We start from the raw sequence: 18525 nt of genomic DNA, 5'->3' as shown, positions 1-18525 counted from the left end.
ACCAGCTATGTCAGTGCATGCCTGCAATCCCAGAACTTGTTGAAAGATCACCATGAATTTGAAGAGCCTGTCTCAGAAATCAAAAGCAAAACAAAAACTCTGAACAGGTCAGGTGCGCACACATACTTATAATCTTGGTTTGGGAAACTGAGGCAGGAAGACAGTTGCATTTTTAGGCCAGCCAGGGATAGACAGTGAGACCCTGTCTCAAAGCCTCTCAATACTGTAACAACAGCAATGGAAAAGAAGCCAGGTGTGGGGGTACACATCTGTAATCACAGCTCTCCATGGGTAGATTTGGGGTACAGAGACCTTGTCTCAAACAAAACCCTCAATAACCCCATCCTTGGGGCTTGGAGCGTGTCCCAAGTGCATGGCAGGTCAGGTGGCTGGGACAGTCCTGCACTTCCAGAGAGGGAGCTGTCTGGTATGTGCCTGGGGAGCCTTGCTGGGACCTTTGTGGGGAGTAGGGCCACCAAGAGCAGCGGGAAGGCTGGGCGGTGGTGCTGCACGCCTTTGATCCCAGCACTTGGGAGGCAGAGGCAGGCGGATCTCTGTGAGTTCGAGGCCAGCCTGGTCTAGAAGAGCTAGTGCCAGGACAGGAACCAAAAGCTACAGAGAAACCCTGTCTCGAAAATTAAAAAAAAAAAAAAAAAAAAGAGCAGTGGGAAGAAGCACGTACAGTCGCCTCGCTAAAGAATATCCATTTATTTATAATTATTGCTAAGTAAACTTCTCTTTTAAACAGGAACATAAACACAGTAGGGTTCTGCACAAGTGTTGTCTAAACAGTTGGTTTGTGTACACGTCAATAAGTCAGAGTGGAATCCGACCAGGGCTTGAGCTACCCTTTCCAGAAGGCCGGGAGAGGTGAGGCCGGAGCCTTGCCAGGACCGCCCCCAGCTCCAACTGTGCACTGTGTAGTACCTTCCTCTCTGCATGGCCCAGGCACAAGGCGTAGGGCCGGGGGTTTTCTGAGCATGGTACCCCTCAGAGGGTTGTGCCAATGGCGGGCTGGGAGGCAATGAGAGACCCCACCCAGGCCAGACTTCTCCCTTCCGTTTCCAAGACCAAGGCCACCGCACTGGCAGGAGGAGGAGGTACAGGGTGCTTTTTGGTACCAGGGGAGAAAGTCATTGTGGGAAGAGGTAGTTTGCAGGGGTGATGCCTTCTGCTCAGCAGGAGAAATGTCTTGTACAGTGATGCCGAATCACTGACACCTGAGGGTCATCATGGCGGGCACCTGGGAGGCTGGGGAGCCTTGGGAAACTACACGTGGGCCAGTGTGTCCACCTTGCCCCCGGTTTGGAACAGTTACCCTGAGGCCTGGCTTGGTGTCTCACTTAGGGACATAGGCTTGGGGGCAGTCGCACTTGAGATCAGCACCTTCCACCCCAGCTGGGTCCCCCTCTTGGTTTTTCAGCCAAAGCTGGTGGCTTCATCTGTGCCTTTTCGGGGTTGGCCTTGCCTGCTCCTCCCCTGAGGGGCCTTGGGATTTATGGGCAGGGTTAGGGTGCTCTGGAGTTTCTGAATGTGTTTGTCACTACCTGGAAGGTAGAGGGGAGGAGAGTGGGCAGGTGAGAGGGGGCAGCTGGCCGCATGGAGTCAGAGACCTTGGTTCCCTGGATGGCTGGAGAGGGCCTGGTAGGCTCTCTGACTCCTTCCCTCCTGCTTTAGCCATCTGAGGCCACCACAGCTAGTGACACACCTCCTAGGGCCGGGGCATGGGTCACACAGATCATGGGTCCCTCCTGGGCCCAAGTACACCATGCCTGGCTGCTTTAGGGAAGCTGGGAGTGCACAGCACACAGGAAAGCTTCGGCTTGCCTCTCCATTGCTCCATCAAAGATGACAGACAAGAGAGTTGGAAAATTACCTTTAAAATATCCTCACTTGCCCAAAACTGAATCCTCCCCTCCCCCTGTCTATGGTTTTCAATTTCCTTTTTAGATATGCCCTTCCCTAGGAGCCTGCTGAGCCTCAACTCACCCACTCCTTACAATACCTGCTCGCTCATAAAAACAAAAACAAAAACCGTTCTAGTCCTCCTCTTGGTCCCAGGGATGTCACCCTGCCCTTCCCCTTGGCTCAGCCTGTCCTTGTTAATGTATGCCAGACACAAGACGCATCCTGATTTTGTTTGGTGAGGACAGAACTGGATGAAGTTCACCGAAATGCACACTGGGGATGTTCTTCCCAACAACAGGGCTGAGGATGAGGACACTCTGCCGGCTGGCTGGGAGGGGGCTCTGGAGGCTGGGCTCCCCGGCTCTCCTACAGGCAGGGCCAGGGCTAGGGCCGCATGCATGTCTGGATGGAGCAAGGGGAGGCCCAGGAGGTAGAAGGCAGAGTGCCCTGCCTGGCTGTTGAGTGACAGGGGAAGGGAAGAGGTTCTTGGGTCTGAGCAGGATTGGGGTGGGCAGTGCTGACCAATGGAGGAGCTCAGATGTCCTTAAAGGCCAGAGTCGGTGTAGAAGAGAGAGGAGACCTGGCTCAAGCATTCTCTTCCTCAGGCACCCCCATGGGCCTGAGGCAGCTTGGAGAAGACACCTAAGTCTGCGCCCCATGCATGTAAGAGACCTAGACCTCACTAGCATTTCCCCTACCCACCCACAGCAGCAGGCCAAGGAGAACCACAGCTGGGCCTCCTGGTTACCTTTCCCTCACCGGGATGCCTAGGTCTGCACCCAGCTCCCTGCAAGGACAGTAGTACAGTCTCCATTTGGTCTAAAGGTCCCTAGTGGTGCAAATGACTGGGGGTGGGGGTGGGGGGGCGGGCGGCGGGCAGTAGCTTGGTTCTGGGCTGCAGAGGTGCAGGCCTCAGTCCGTGGGTCTCACCCTGTGCCCTCCCCACCCACTCAGCGGGCCTGCTATAGCACATTGTAGTAGGCCATTTCTTTCATGGCCTGCTCAGTGAGGGCGCTGGCCTCCGTGCCGTTGTCCACATTGCTGTAGGTGTAGGCGTTTTCCTCGAAGTCCTCCATCTCCTGGTGGCTGTCAAGTTCAGAGGGGTCGGGGCCTGCCAGCTCCATCATGGGGTCTACAAGAGAGGGGCACAGTTAGGCCTAAACACTGGCCATCCCCAGTGTCCTTCGGGAAGGGGGGGGACCTTAAAGTCCAGCCATGTTTTCTCAGTCTTCTCATTCAGATGCATGTATGGACCCTACCACTGGGTGTGAGGGCCTCAGGCAGAACAGATCCTTGGTTTGGCCTTGACTTCTGGCTTATATTCCCTCACCCCTGCTGGGTCACTAAGCCTTCCTGGGTCATTCTCCAGGATGTCTGTCACTGGTCCCCTTCCTATGTGACTCATTTAGTGCTCACTGCCTAGTGCTTCCCAGATTTCATTTCATAGTGTCAGCCTGCAGCCTCGGTTTGTAGGTCAAAAGGTTGATCAGCATCCCAAGGTCATCCTGTGACCTTGCAAAGCTCTACTTCAGGGTGCCGTTTCTCCACGGTTAGTGTACCAAGCCTGCCCCACGCTGGGCCTGGGTTCTCAGCCAAGGTAGGTTGTCAAAGCACCTCTGGAGACAGAAGACTGCCTGAGAGGTCCCTTGTAATTCTGTCAAATTGAAATAATCTTACTATAAAGCTTGCTGTGGCAGCAAAGCCAGAGCTCCTCCTGAGGGGATATGGATTGGTATGAACTGGTAGCCCTGAGAGACGGCTGGCAGGGACTGAGGCTCATGGGCTAAGTGCATTCTGCCCGGACACAGACCCAGCCCAAGGTTTAACCTGATAGGTCCAAGATGGGCTTCCTAACCTTGACATTACTTCCATCCGGGATCCTTCGCCACCTGTCCCATAGGATGTCATAGTACCCTATATTCTATCTATCAGATGCCAGGCGCATTTTGCCAGTTATGACAGCCAAATGTCACTCGGGGGAATCAAACTCACCCCACATCTGCCAGTGAGTGGCTCGGAACTGGCATGTAACCTAAATATGACCACTGGGTCAGAAGGAAATGGCGTATGGGCAAGTCATTGGCTGTAGGAAAGGGAAACCGCTTTCATTCTTTTCCTGGATGTGCCGGGAAGCTCAGTGTTCTGGTGGCTTCTGGGGGTCATCTTGAGTCCAGGAGAAAATGTTGGGGCTGTGGGGTCTCACAGAGGTAGCCTAACCCTGATGTCATTGTCGAGGGGTTGATCTACCCACTTTTAAAGATGTCCTCTCTGCCCTTTTATATAAAGCCCTGGCTATCCTGGAATGTACTACGTGACCAGGTTGGCCTTAATTCAAATGACTGCCTATTTCTGCCTCCCTGATGCTTGGGATTAAAGATGTTCTCCACCATGTACAGCTTTCTTTCTTTCTTTTGACTAAATCTCATGGAGCCCAGACAGTCCTCAAACTCATTATATGGTCAAGGGTGATCTTGAACTTCTGGTTCTCCAGAATGCTGAGACCAGAATGGTACACCTGGCAAATGGGTTGCTGGGATCAAACCCAGGGCCTTGTGCCTGCTAAGCAAGCACTCTACCAGCTGAGCTACCTCCAACTCCTTCAAACTGTGGAGTTGCTGCGTGGAACACACAGAACCCTCCTGACCTTGTAAACGAGGTTAAGTGTCCCAGCAAGCCGAGCCTAGGTGGTTTTCCCTCCAAAGCCTACAACCATATATCATCATATTCTGCCACTGGCTATTGAACAAGCCAAGCGTCCATGACCCCGCTTTATCGCCATTATGTCCAGCCGGTCTTGAACTCAGTATACAGTTGAGAATTGTGCTGAACTCCCAGTCTGTGTCCCTGTGCTGGGATTACTGGTGTATGCCAGCCTCATCAGGGCATGCGCACTGGCCCTCCTCCCTAAATCACAACCAAGTCTGTGAGGCGGTTCACTTAGAAAGAAGCTAACTATTCCAGCTTCAGAGCAGAGCTGTGTGGGTATCCAGCCGACGGCCAGGACCCATGGCCACTTCACTCATCTGTACAGTCAGGGAGGGACCAATGCTAAGCATTCCTGGAAGTGAGGAACGAGATTTGACGGCTCCGGTCATTTGCAAAAGGCAAGGTTGGTTTGGTCTCTGCTGGGGAGTAGCCACAAGGGAAGTCCACTGTAGTAGAGCTCTCAAAATAATGCACAGGGAACAATCCAAAGTGCTTCAAAATCCAGACCCCAGCTGGGCACCTCTGGAGTCCAGACTCAGCCATCTTCCAATGTGCTCAATGTTTATTTTAACGCTATTCTCCCAGAGGCCCCAAGTTTGACTGCCAGCACCCACACGGTGGCTCACAGCTGTTAACTCCAGTTCCATCAGATCTGACGGCCTCTAGGCAAGCACGTGGTACACAGACACACATGGAATCAGAACACCCAGACACATAAAATTAAACGTTAAAGGAAATCCTCAAGTCGCTCCCATGGGCAGCCAACGAGACACCATCCTGTAAGGGCTGTATCAAAGGCATTCAAAGGGGGTCTATTGGAGATGCAATCCCCTCGCCCCATCCAAGACACTGCTGGAAGCCCAGCCATTTAAGCCAGTTTTGGGGAGATTCTGAGGAGGTATATTAAACAAGGAACAGAGCCTTTGGTAATGGAGAGTCTGGGGCAGGGTGAAGCTGGCATGTCCACTCCAGACCATGAGTATCACGGACTATAGTCAGCATCCAGTGCAGGCTATAGGGTTCCTCACCTACCAACACAGCCTTGGAGAAACTACCGGAAAACTACCTTCAACAAGCCAGTGTCGCCTGCTTTGTCAGGAACTCCAGGCCATTTACGGGCCAGATGCTCCAAACCAAAGTCACTAGTCATTCGTAATGAATTGGGAATGGGGCTGGAGAGATGGCTCAGAGGTTAGGAGCACTGCCTGTTCTTCCGAAGGTCCTGAGTTCAATTCCCAGCAACCACATGGTGGCTCACACCATCTGTAATAAGATCTGGTGCAGAATACAGTATATATAATAAATAAATAAATCTTTTAAAAAAATGAATTGGGAATGGCTAGTCAACTCCTCTGGCATTGGCAAGACACTGCCTGGAGAGACCTCCTTGGGAGGAGCCTCTGGGATGCACCTTCAGCTGCCTCCTCCCCACAATGGAGCTGGAGACCAACGGTCAGCTCTGCTGTGACTGGACAGAAGTGGGGGTGTCTCCTAACGCCTTGAGATCTCTACCAGTTGCCAAGATACAGGATTCTCTGGAAACTGATTTTCCTTTTGGTTTTCAGTTTCTTTTTGAGAGACCAAGGTCTTATATTATGTGATCTGGCTTGACCTCAAACTGGTAATCCTCCTGCCTCAGTCAGTATCCCAAGTGCTTACACTACAGGTATGTGCAACTGCACCTAGCCTCTCTGGAAATCCTTTCAATTATTACTGTTATTAAGTGATGCAGGGGCTCACTGTGTAGCCCCATGCTGGCCTTGAACGACAGTCTTCCTGCCTCAGTTTCCTGAGTGCTAGAATTGTGTGTACCACACCACACCCAGCCCTCTTAGACCTTGGCTTCTATTTTAATTCTTTTTCTTACATTACTTATTTCTTTTATGTTTCCCTCTGGTAAAGGTCAACGGCAGGGCTACCTGTCCCTCTCCTGAGTATGTGGCTCTCACTCTTTCCAGCAGGCACCGTGGCTGGTTGATTGCTCTAACCTCTCTGAATGTCTGAATTCCCATGTGCACTGGGAGGTGTGACCTCAGTTTCCCCCTTTGTCCCTTCCCCATCCGTTTATTTGGAATCATCATAGTGTCTCGTGATAGCAATGGGAGAGACAGCTCACCCATGGCTCTTGTGGGTTGTCATCGAGTTGCCTGCTCTCTGCCCTGCGGTTTCTGTTAGAGGAGTGATAGATAGCAGAGCCAGCCTCCCTCTGAGGGTCACATGAGTTACACAGCACTCAACATGCGTAAGTTATGCTTTTTATTATTGTTTTAGTGAGCCCATGGAAGTCCTTGGAAGACGACATAAATACCCCATTATTGCCACGACGGCTCCCCAGGCTCTCCCTCTCTCCAGACCTGAGCCCACCTCAGTGAAGTCTCGGCCTTGGCCAGCCTCCCTACGCCCCTAACCGGACAGGAGACTCCTGAGTGCGCCATGCCGCTGTCACTCCTGTTCTGTCCACTGCGCACAGCCCACCCACCTTGGCTGTCCAGGCTGATGTCCATGACGCCGTGCTTGACCTTCATGTGCCGGCTCAGGTTTCCCTTGAGGTTGAACTTGCTGGAGCAGTAGGGGCACTTGAATGGCTTGCTGCCTGCGTGCAGGTGCATATGGCCCAGCAGGTTGTACATGCGGTTGAAGGACTTCCCACACACCTGTAATGGGGGAAGGTGGCAGAGGGTTGCGGGGAGCCTGCCATCCTGGCCAATCTCCTCCCACTTCCTGAGCACACACACACACACACACAGCGCGCTGTCCTTCCCTGTGTGACCAGAGGGAGGCAAAGGACCGCTGCTCCTTGCATCTCCTGCCTGCCCTGCGCTGGAGGTAGGAACTGCAGCTCACCTCACCGCACCCTTCATGCCCTCTGATCCCCACCTGCCCTCCTACACCCCTCCGAGCCCGGGCAAGCACCCGCCGTGGGGACAGTCCCGTACCTTGCACTTGAATGGCTTCACGGGCGAGTGCACAATCATGTGGGTCTTGAGCGTCTGCTTCTGCACGAAGGTCTTGAAGCAGATGTGGCACTGGTAGGGCCGGACGCTGGTGTGGATCAGCATGTGGCGCTTCATGTTGGCCTGCAGGGTGAACTCTCGGCCACACACCTCACACTTGAACTCCTTCACGCCCTGGGGAGGCAGAGGCACCGCTGGGGAATTCCTTTTCACCAAAAAAGCATGTGTGTGTACGTATGTGTCTGTCTGTCTGTCTGTTCTGTGTATGTACGTGTGTATGTGTGTACCACTTTCAGAACTTGGTGGGTCTCTTTTTCCACCAAGTGGGTTCTGAGCAGCGGGCTCTGTTATCAAGCTGGGGGCAAGCACCTCTACCTGCTGAGCTATTCTGCTAGCCAGCTCTGGGGTATGGCAGGGCTGTTGTTCCAGGATGCCTTCCAGCACAAAGCAGACATAGTGTGTCTTCCCATCCCTGCCTGCCAGGTAGGTATGTAAGCAGGTCAGCTGTACCAGTGTGCAGAGATATAAGGGGGTCTGCCTACCCACCCACCCATCCATCCGTCCATCTGTTTGTTCACCTCTCAGTTCATTCATCCAGCACCACAGACCTGTGGTCAGCAGGGCAATGCCTTTGTCCGAACAACTTTCATTACACCAAGGATGTGCAGCCGGGCGGTGGTGGCGCACGCCTTTAATCCAGCACTCGGGAAGGCAGAGGCAGGTGGATCTCTGTGAGTTTGAGGCCAGCCTGGTCTACAGAGCTCCTTCCAGAACAGGCTCCAAAGCTACAGAGAAACCCTGTCTGCAGAGGGGTGGAGGGGGAGGGATGTGTTTGTTTATCTTCAGTTACATCTCTTGGGGGACAAACCCTTTGGAAACAAGATTGAAGCTGTGTTTCTGGGGACAGAGCTCAGCGGAGGAGTCTTCCTAGCATGTGCAAGGTGTCCTAGGTTTGAGCCACTGAGGCTGAAGCAGAGGCAGGAGGAGCCAGTGTGAGGCAAGTCAGGACTATGCAGTGAGAACCTGTCTATAAAATAACAAAAAGTTGGTAGGAGTAGGGAGAAGCGAACAAGAAAAAGCTGCCAGTCCTGGTGGCACAGGCCTGCTAATCCCCAGATACTCAGGGGAGATCAAGACAGCAGAGTGGGAGGCCCAGAGGTAGGCTAGGCAAATTCCAGGCCAACAGAGACAATTTATCAGGAAGAGCCAGGGGGGGTGTGGTGGGGCTGGAGAGATGGCTCAGTGGTTAAGAGCACTTGCTGCTCTTCCAGAGGTCCTGAGCTCTGTTCCCAGAACCCATGTGGTGGCTCACAACCTTGTCACTCCAGTTCCAGTTCTGTCACCCTTTCTGGCTTCCGTGTAATGTGGTATACATACATACAATACATACATGCAAGCAAAAACACCCCTACATGGAAAAGTCAATATGTAAGTAAACATAAAAAAATATAAAAGTATTTATATCTATAAATATATTATATATAAAAATAAATAAAAGTAAATATATAAAAGGGCACAGAAGCAGACAGATCTCTAAGTGTGAGACCAGCCAGGGATACACAGCGAGACTCTGCTGTGTTTGGGGCGGGGCTGGGAGTATATCCTTAGTAGCAGTGCACTCATCTACCAAAGATTATGTCCTCGGTTAATCACCAACACATGGGAGAAAAAGGAAAAAAGAAAGAAAGAAAACCTTTGTGCACCCCAAGGAAAAATGGCTAAAGCTCAGCTCTGCATAAAACTCTTGAGTAGCGAAAGCTCCCTGCTCTTCCCAGCACCCTTGAAGGTGTGTTTTCCCAGCGCTCCCTGGAGATGAGAGCCACCCGGAGCTGCTCCCCAGCGGAGCGGAGAGCCTGAAGCCCCACCCTAAAGAGGCTCATCCAGTGGGGTCTGGGATGGCCCAGGAGTTTTTAGTTGCATTAGTTCCCCACCCCAGGTGATTCCTATCATGGAGACACTGGCTCCAGAGAAAACTTCTGGTCTGAGCTGTTGCAGGCCTCTATAGCCCGGAGCTGACGCTCACTCAGCACAGGGCTGTGTGCACAGGGGACACTGGTAGAGCAGGAAGAGAACTTCACTGGGACAGAGGCATGTCGACAGTCACAGCGGCTGTCCCAACTATCTAACAGAAAACTTCGCTATTATGTGTTTTCGGGCATATATATATATATATGCTGGGGACTGAACCCAGGGTATTTATGATACTTTAGCAGAGCCAGGTGCTCTTGCTCGAGATGTACGCCCTCGTTATCCTGTGACAGTGGTAGGCCACATGGCCACCAGGGGGCCCCATTCAAGAGTTACAAGCACAGACGTGTGGAGTGGGGTGGAGAGATGGACAAATTAAGACACTGACACAGATAGTTCCAGCTTTCGTCACAACCCTTTATCTCTCGGCACATCGGTAGGTAAGGGTTGAAGTCTCTGAGCAGAGGAGAAAGATGGCAGATACACGGCGCACACATCATCCTTCACGCCCACCCTCGCAGACATTAATAATCAATTAGAGTCTTGCTGATGAGCCCGGACTCAGTGTCAGAACCCTTAACATTATAATAATATTATATCAGCAGCTGCTACTACAAACTGCGGTCAAGCCTCTGCAGTGGAGCCTACCAATGCTCCCCCTGCCCTAGCAGAAAAAGTTCTGGGGGATGGAGAAGTTCAGGCTCCACATCTGCCACCACAGGTCACCGTACAGAGGAAGGGCTACTCCCAGCTTTGAAAGGTTAAGTTGGCTGGAGTTTGAAGGAAACCGTGGGCCAGCCAAGTGCCAGCACGGGATGGTTAGGCCTAAGAGATTCCATTCTACCTTCCAGGGTGTAATGTGGGGGAGGTGGTGATGGCTGAGAGGCATGGGGAAGAAAACCGGTGACCTGGCACCAGGAAGAACTAGAAAGTCATATATATTTTGCTTTCTCCTAAAGGGAAGTCGAAGGTTTTGTTAGACGTTTGTGATAACAAGAACTCCAAGCTACCCTCTGCATTTCTGGTCGTGGCATTCACCAGCCTGTACTCAGTCCTGGGAAACAGGGAGGGACCCTTGAGCCCTGCAGGAGTTCCACAAGCACTTCACACCAAAATCTTTTACGTTCCTCTTCTCTGCGGTGTGTGTGTGTGTGTGTGTGTGTGTGTGTGTGTGTGTGTGTGTGTGTGTAACGTGCAATTGCCCAGGTGCAAGCACAGGTGTCCTCCTCCAATTGCTCCTCCGCCTGATTCTTTGACCTCACTGAACTCACCATTTTTTTCACTATGCCAGCTGGCTGAGCCGAGGGCACCCACCCGTTTTCTCTCTTCACTGGTGGGACGATGCACACTGCCACACCTAGCTTTTATGGGTGTGCTGGCAACCTGAACACAGCAAGAGGATCGACAGGGGCCGGCAAGCACTTTACCCACTGAACCAACTCCCCAGGCCTTAAGAACATTTTAAAGATTAGTTTTTCTCAAAAACTCAGTTTAATTATGTTTCCAATAGTCTACTAAGATAAACCTCTAAGTATGAAATTAAGTAAAGTCTGGGCTGGAGAGGTGGCTCGGTAGTTAAGGAGCACCCAGGTTAGATTTCAAGCACCCTATGGCAGCTCACCACCACCTGTAACTCCAGGCCCAGGAGATCTGATGCCCTCTTCCGGCCTCCACGGGCATCAGGCATACGCTGTGGTTCAAAGACCTACATGTAGGCAAAACACTCAACAGATAAAATAAATATAAGTACACCTAAAAAAAAGTTTACCTGTGTAAATCTCATCCGGGACCTTGGGGTGCCAGAGAGGGCGGGACGGGTGGAACAGCGGAGGCTGGTGGGGCCTTACCTTGTGGGTGAGGGAGTGCTGCTTGAGGTGATGGATCTGGCTGAACTCCATGCCGCATTCCGTGCACACGAAGGGCCGCACGTTCTGGTGCTTGAGCATGTGGTTCTGTAGCTGGCTGCGGTAGTGGAAGGACTTGTCACACTCGAGGCACTGGTAGAGGGTAGGGCCCTGGTGGGAGGCCAGGTGGCGCTTGAGTTGGGTCAGGGTGGAGAAGTCTAAGCCGCACTCGACACAGACGTGGCAGCGGCCACTCTCGTGCTTCACCTCGTGAGCCTTAAGCTCGCTGGGGTAGGCGAAGCCGCGGCCGCAGAAGTGACAGCTGTAGGGCTTGACCTCAGAGTGCAGCAGCATGTGGCGTTTGAGGTGGCTGGTCTGAGTGAAAGCCTTGTGGCACACCTGGCACTTGTGGGGCCGCGTGCCCTGGTGCGTCAGCAGGTGCGTCTGCAGGTGGCTGGGTTGCTTGAAGAGCTTGCTGCAGTGCGGACACGAGTGTGGCTTGATGCCGTTGTGGCCCAGGATGTGCGTCACCAGATTGTACTTGGACGTGTAGGACTTCTCGCACATGCGGCACTGCCAGCGTTTCTGGCGGTCGCCCGCTTCCACCAGGTAAGAGTCATCAATCTGCACGTTGATGTCCAGCCGGTCCAGCTGTGCCTTCTTGTGCCGCTCCGCCGTGGAGCCTGCCGGGTCGGCCTCAAACTCACTGGACTCCTGCCACACGAAGCCCTGCTCTGGTTTGACGAGTTCTGGCGATGTCATGGGGGGAGGGTCAGGATTGCTCAGCGGGGCCAGGTGGGGCGGCTCAAAACCACATTCGGTGGGCAAAGTCTCTGGTCCAGGTAGTGCCATGCTGGGCTCGGGGAAGCCGTCCCGGGTTGGGTTGGGGAAAGGAGGATCGAAGGGGGCCATGTCCAACTCTGGCCTTGGAGTTCGAGGCAAGTGCCGGAGCGTCCGGGGCTTGCGGCTGAAGGCGCTGAGGTCGATCATCTTGACGGCACTGCTCTGCACCAGGGCCTCGCAGCCACCACCGGCCACCTCGGCAGGAGCCTCTGCAGGGCTTGGGTCCTTGTCGTCACCAGGCACAGATACCTCATACACTTCCTGTTCGTCTTCCTCTTCCGCTTTCTCAAACTTGACCTTGGGTACCAGCCGCACAGGGGGCCGCGTCTTCCTCCGAGTGTGCTTCTCAAAGGCTGCCTCTACCTCCAGCACCTCCTCTTCCGGGGGCTCTTCCAGGGCTCGCCCATTACAGGCCAGCTGATAGATGTCGGGCCCTGGTGGTCCCGGCTCCCCGACGGCTGTCCCAGACAGTTCTGGCCCTAGGTCTGGATAGAAGGCCTCAGCACTTATGGTGGCTCCAAAGAGCTCATTCTCTGAGACCAGGCCCAGCACGGCAGCCTGAGCCAAGGACAGCACCACCACAGCATCCGTCTGTGTCCCTGAGTCCATGAAGCCCTCCATCCTGTGGCGGCCGGCTAGGAGGGCATTTCTGTGGGAAGAAAAGAGCATGTTAATACTGCGAGATCCGTGCTGAGGGGGCAACAGACTCAGGACAAGGGCCCAGCTAATTTGGGGTGTGTGTGGCTCTGATGTTATGTGACCCCTGCCTTGAGAATGGGATATGCGTGTAATTGCAGGGAGCAAGGACAACCTCTGTTTGTCCAGCCATCCCCTCCATCTCCCTACGAGGGCTTGGGTAAGCCCCACCTCCTGAGTCTTTCCATCTGTAAAACAGGGAGGAGTTGGAGTTGGCCTCAAACTCATTATCCTCTTGCCTCAGCCTCCCAAGTAGGAGGATGACAAATGTGTCTCCACACTCGGCTGTTCAGCGTTTCATCAACCCCCCCTTCTGTGTGGTGTATGCATGTGCATGCACGTGTGTGCTGTGGGTGCGTGTCATGTGTGCGTCTGCATGAAGCCCAATGATGCCAGGGGTTTATCAATTAATGGGTCTACCTGGCCAGCAAACCCAAGGGATTCCCCTGACTCTGCCTTCCAGCTTGGGGGTTACAGGTATGTGCTGCCACACTTAGATTCTTGGAATCCCCCCCCCCCACACACACACCCGAGACAGGGTTTTTCTGTGTAGCTTTGGAGCCTGTCCTGGAACTCACTCTGTAGACCAGGCTGGCCTCGAACTCAGAGATCTGACTGCCTCTCCCTCCCGAGTGCTGGGCACACCTGGAGTTTTTAATTGGGAGCTGGGGTTTGTGCAGCAAGCACTTTGACCACAGAGCCATTCCCCAGCCCGTGTTCAACAGTTCTTAAGCTATGTCTTATAGGTTCTTCACGGGGCCCTCAGAAATCTGTTCCAAAATGCACAACTATGACTGTACTTCCTCTGAGACAGGATCTCAGTGTGTAGCTGAGGCTAGCCTGGAATCTGCTATCTGAGGCTAGCCTGGAATCTGCTATCTGAGAGCCTGAGCCTCCCGAGGGCTGAAATTATAGACGTGTGTCTCCAAGCCTGGTGATTTATGAATGAAGTTGAACAGCTTTTTAATTTTCTTTTTTTGCAGAGCTGGGGATTGGACCCGGGGCTCTGAGCATGCTAAGCAAGCACTCTTCTACTGTGCCATAGCCCCAGCCCTTCTGTTTTAAAAATTAATTACTCTATTATTTTAAGAACTGATTAAAAAAAAAAACCCTACCTACTCAAAATATAATGTGCCACATACTAAAACACATCAAGAGTCCCATGGCTGTGCTGCGGCTGGGGTAATTGATTCTGCACAGACCCTGGGATGTACTGAGGTGTTAAACAATTGTTGCCATTAGCGATGGCATGGCTGCACGAACGAGGAACACACACACACACACACACACACACGTATTCAAAACAATACGGCAGATAAAAATAGATTAGGCTCCAAATAAGGGCTACTGCCGGTCAGCCCTAACGCTAAACAGTCTATCATAGGAGCCATTGTTTTTCTTAATTAACTAAATGCCATATGCACAGATATCTAAACACACTGATAAAGATAGCTTTAGGTGGCACGGGAGTTGCGCGTCAGATCCGATGGCGACCGCTTGTGAGACCACTGTCTGACTTGACTGTTAAAGCTGGATCCCAGGTTCATATCACGTTCTGTAATCTAACAGATTCTCATAAATAATAAGCACTGTACCCCTGTCCAGCTGTGAAACCAGCAAAGGCATCCTCCTTCCTCTGGCTCCACGAGTACCATGAACCCCACCTTTGCACAAAGGGACCCCTGCTCTGGTGCCCCTTCCCAGCAGGGCTTGCATGCTCCGCCGCCAGTCTCCTGGCCCCATCTGCTGGCTCTCAGGCCCATGCTGGCTTCTCCGGGTTTGTGCTATGGGTGCCTCCTCCCGGGATTCAGATGCTCCTGTTGCCTTGCCCTGGCCCTGTTCTTGACACGCTCCAGAAGAGGGGTGACAGTAGTGGGGTGACAGGGCTAGGCACAGGGCTGGTGGGCAGTCCTTCCTCAGGAAATCAGTCCAGGCCTGGTGCTGCCCTGCCCCCCAGCACTCAATGGAGCTTCCTCTTCCTGAGGCTGCTAAAAATACCCCAGACAGGAATCCGGCCTCCTTGCAACAGACACGAAAGCTCAGAGCAGGGCTTTGGTGGAAGGGGTCAGCTGGACTCCTGTGGGGGCTTCGGGGTCCATGTGGAACTCTCCAGAGGGTAAACTCAGCTCTGGACACCCTCTACTCCAAGCCCGGCTGCATTTGACTAGGGATTTCCCACATCAGCCACTTCTAATGGATTACAGAAGGTCACTTCTGTGCCTCAGTTTCCCCATCTAGAACACTGGGAATGAAAACACACAAGAAAGGCGCAGGTTCCCAAAGAACATAATGCAGGACCAGGATCTTAGTTAATTACAAAGCCCTAAGGAAGAGTGTTGAACAACAGCTTTATTGTCCTCGATCCCCAGTAAGAAGACGGTCGTGGGGCTGAAAAAAAACTTTCCATCCCTGGGCCCCAAATTCAGCAAAGCTTTGGTTAGGAACAGTGAACTCGTGAGAAAGAACACTGCTACATCCCAGCTGGGTGGCAGGCCTCGTGGTAGAGAGAAGAAGGTGAACAAGACAGGGGCTCTGTCTGCATGGAGCCTGCAGGTGTCCTCCTGTGTTCATCACAGTCCAATGGCCACTACCACTGCTGACTTTCCTGAATATGCTGAGATGTCGCTGCCCGCCATACCGGCTCATTGCAGACACGGCACCGGGCGGGAGCCCGAGCGTGTGTGATGGCTTTGAGCAAACACTACACTCAGCAAACTTTCTAGACTTTCCCAGAGGCAGAACCCTTGGGGAGGAGGGACTGGTCATCTATGGCAAAGTTGTGCTTGGAACCCAGCACTGGAAGCCGGGTGTGCTGGCACAGGCCTGGAATATGCCAGCACCCAGAAGGTAAGCTAGGGCTGGCCATTCAAAATCATCCTCAGCTACAGACTGAGTTTTGAGCAAGTGAGAGTAACGACAACCATGAAGAACTTGGGCTGAGTACTGAGCCCTGGGTCTGCTACCCCCTAATTGTGTCCCAAATCTCAGTTCCTTCATCTCACTCATACAGAGGGTTTCTGACTTTAAAGAGACACAAGATGAGATAGTGTGGCTTTCCTCAGAAGCCCAGTTGTCACCCACACCCCTGCGACCTCAAGAGAATGGTGCACAGGGCCTACTTCCCATGTAGACAAAAGAGTGACCACCGACTACAGGCCCACCCTGCCCGAGGGAGCAGGAGCGTGGGTCTGGTTCCCTATTGTGAGAGAAATCATCCAGTTAACCATCCGAACTGGGGTCCCCTCCAACAAGGAGACACCCCTAATGTCAAACATACAAGATGTAAGCTAAGCCTGTCCCAGGTCGCCCGGCCTCTTCCTCTTCCTCCTCCAGACACACTGTTTTCACTGGAGCCCGTTCTGGCTATCAAGGGGGGCTTGCCCAGAGTTGGTGCTCTTGGAGGGCCAAGGTTAGGGGCTTAAAAATTGTCATTCCGTCCTGGCAGGAGACTTTCTACACCCTATCATCACTGGGGACTCCAGGCCCCATTTAAACCTACAGCAACCCGACTCCACAGGCCAGGGAATGGTGCCTGCGCCACAGTGACAGGCGTTCTAGGAGCTGAGCAGGGCTGGGTGGCACCAGGCATCTCTAGCACCCAGGGGATTCCAATTCCAAGGCTGCCAAATCTGGAGGTCACATCATAACCGAGTGCGGGAGCTGCCCCCAGCCAACTGAGGCCCGAGACCTGGTGGCGAGGGCTCGGCTCTATGTTCTCTGTGGTCTGGTCTCCTGGTACAGCCATGTACATGCATGAGTGTGCAGAAGGCGCTCTCCTGAGGTAGAGGTGGAGAGAAAGAGATGCTAAGTGGCTTGCTGCTCTGCCTGTGGGTCTTATGGGCAGAGATAAGTGGAGGGGAGGTGGCCTCCAGCCCAGGATCCCTTTCATCCACTTAGATCAGTCTTTTGGTTTAGCTGTCCCCAAGTCCCCTGGCTCCTTCTCATAGGCTACAGCCCTTCTATTTGATGCCTTGACCTAAACTGCTCAAGGCAGAAGAACCTACACCACTTGTGGCACAGGGATGCTGCAGGCCCCCGGGGCCCCATGGCTCCTCTCTTCTCCAGGCAAAGCCTTCCTTTATCACTTGTGCTGGGGACTCAACCAAAGCTCCTGACAAGGTCCAAGAGAAGAGAGCGTGGAGGGCCCTGTGCTCTTCCAAATCCTGGGGCTAATGATGGGGGGGGGGGGCGCACGGCCGGACACAGCCATTAGTGCAGGCACCTCTGCTAAACCCCTCCCACTTCCCAGCCTGTCTTCCCTCTCCCCAGGGTGTGAAGAAAGTAAATGTTAAAGGCGCGATAAAGAGTGGCTGTAATGCAGGGAGTGGGCTAAGGGAAAAAAAGAGGGGGAGGGGAGAAAAAAAGGCAGTGAGGAGAGAAGGGCGCAGAAGAGGAGTGAGAAGGGGGAGGGAGGGAAAGAGAAAGAGGCTGTGGAGGACAAGAAACAAAGGCGGGAGGGGGAGGGGATCCACAGTGACACAGAAGCTCAGGGCTGCCCTATTTCCCAGGACTCGGGGCACCTCTGGGGCAGAGGGTCAGGCCTGATCCTGGGAAGGAGCAAGTCTCCCTTTGAGACCCAGCAGCAGGCTTCCCCACCTCAAAGAGGGCCCTGGGCTTCTCACTGTTACTCCCAAAAGTGTTTAATCTCTGTTCTGTGGCTCTAGGGAAGATTGATAGAAGCCCAGGGACCACAGGCCAGTCAGCTGACACCGTGGAGTCTCAGTGTTCCTATCTATAAAACGGGTGCAAAGGCCTACTTGGAATCTCATATCTAAAGCCCACATCCCACCTGCCTGCCACACAGGGTCCCCTCATTACACAGGGCCCTGGCCTTGGCAGCCCCTATCCTCAATAGGACCCCCCCCCATATCCCAGCTGAAGGATAAGGAGGCTTGGCTGGGTGGGTGGGGGTGGCACACACTTTCAATGACAGAACTCCGAAGGCAGAGGCAAGTGGATCTGAGTTCGAGGCCAGCCTGGTTTACAGAGCGAGTTCCACGACAGCCAGAGCTCAGAGCTACAGAGAGAAAGAATGTCTGGGGTTGGGGGCCGGAAGAGGTGGTGGGCAGAGGGGAAAGGGTCTAATTTGGGATTGGCAGGTTAAGAGTCAATTTGAAGGAAGGAGGGACAGAACCTGTGACAAGATATTCCTTGCCTCTCACCACCCTGGGAATTTTGAAAGTCAACAAAAGGAAGCGAGTGTGGTGGCTTTTTTAATCCCAGTATTTGGGACTCGGAGGCAAGAGGATCTCTGTGAGTTGGAGGCCAGCCTGCTCTACAGAGTGAGTTCCAAAATAAAATAAAACAACAACAACAATAAAACCAACCAAAAAAAGTCGGGCGTTCTGCAGGACTCTTGTGCCCACTAACTGCAACTGACTTAATCTGGCGATTATTTCCCGAGGGCTCAAGAGGACCCACTCCTCAGTGCAGCCTGGGCAGTAACCAGGACGGGTATCCAGAGGCCCAATTGGCCCTCGGGCCCTTCTTCTCAGTCTTCACTGAATTAACACACATTTACCAAGCACTTCCCAAGTGCTGCCAGGGTATACAGCAGGGAGCAAAATAAAGCTCATGCCAACAGGTGGAGCCTGAGATCTGTGAGT

At 53.2% G+C, this 18525-nt stretch overlaps 1 protein-coding gene across 9 annotated transcripts in view; it reads right to left on the bottom strand.

Annotated features, from left to right (window-relative positions):
- Positions 1–687: 687 nt before the first annotated feature.
- Positions 688–18525, bottom strand: part of Znf710 (zinc finger protein 710) — a 67376-nt gene continuing 49538 nt past the window's right edge. For 8 of the 9 annotated variants that reach the window (XM_075952528.1, XM_075952532.1, XM_075952531.1 and 5 more), the window contains 4 exons: positions 11384–12872; positions 7551–7742; positions 7094–7268; positions 688–3040 (listed from right to left, as the gene is read on the bottom strand). In XM_075952528.1, the coding sequence (XP_075808643.1) occupies positions 2871–3040; positions 7094–7268; positions 7551–7742; positions 11384–12844 (1998 nt within the window). In that variant the 5' untranslated portion in view covers positions 12845–12872 and the 3' untranslated portion in view covers positions 688–2870. Of the gene's footprint in view, positions 3041–7093; positions 7269–7550; positions 7743–11383; positions 12873–14583; positions 14915–18525 lie in introns of those variants that run through there. The other variant, XM_075952536.1, reaches the window with a different exon arrangement.

The sequence above is a fragment of the Microtus pennsylvanicus genome, chromosome 18 (assembly GCF_037038515.1).
Source record: "Microtus pennsylvanicus isolate mMicPen1 chromosome 18, mMicPen1.hap1, whole genome shotgun sequence".
Lineage (NCBI taxonomy): Eukaryota > Metazoa > Chordata > Mammalia > Rodentia > Cricetidae > Microtus > Microtus pennsylvanicus.
Note: the sequence above shows the minus strand (reverse complement) of the source record. Positions and strands in the feature narration are given on the sequence as shown.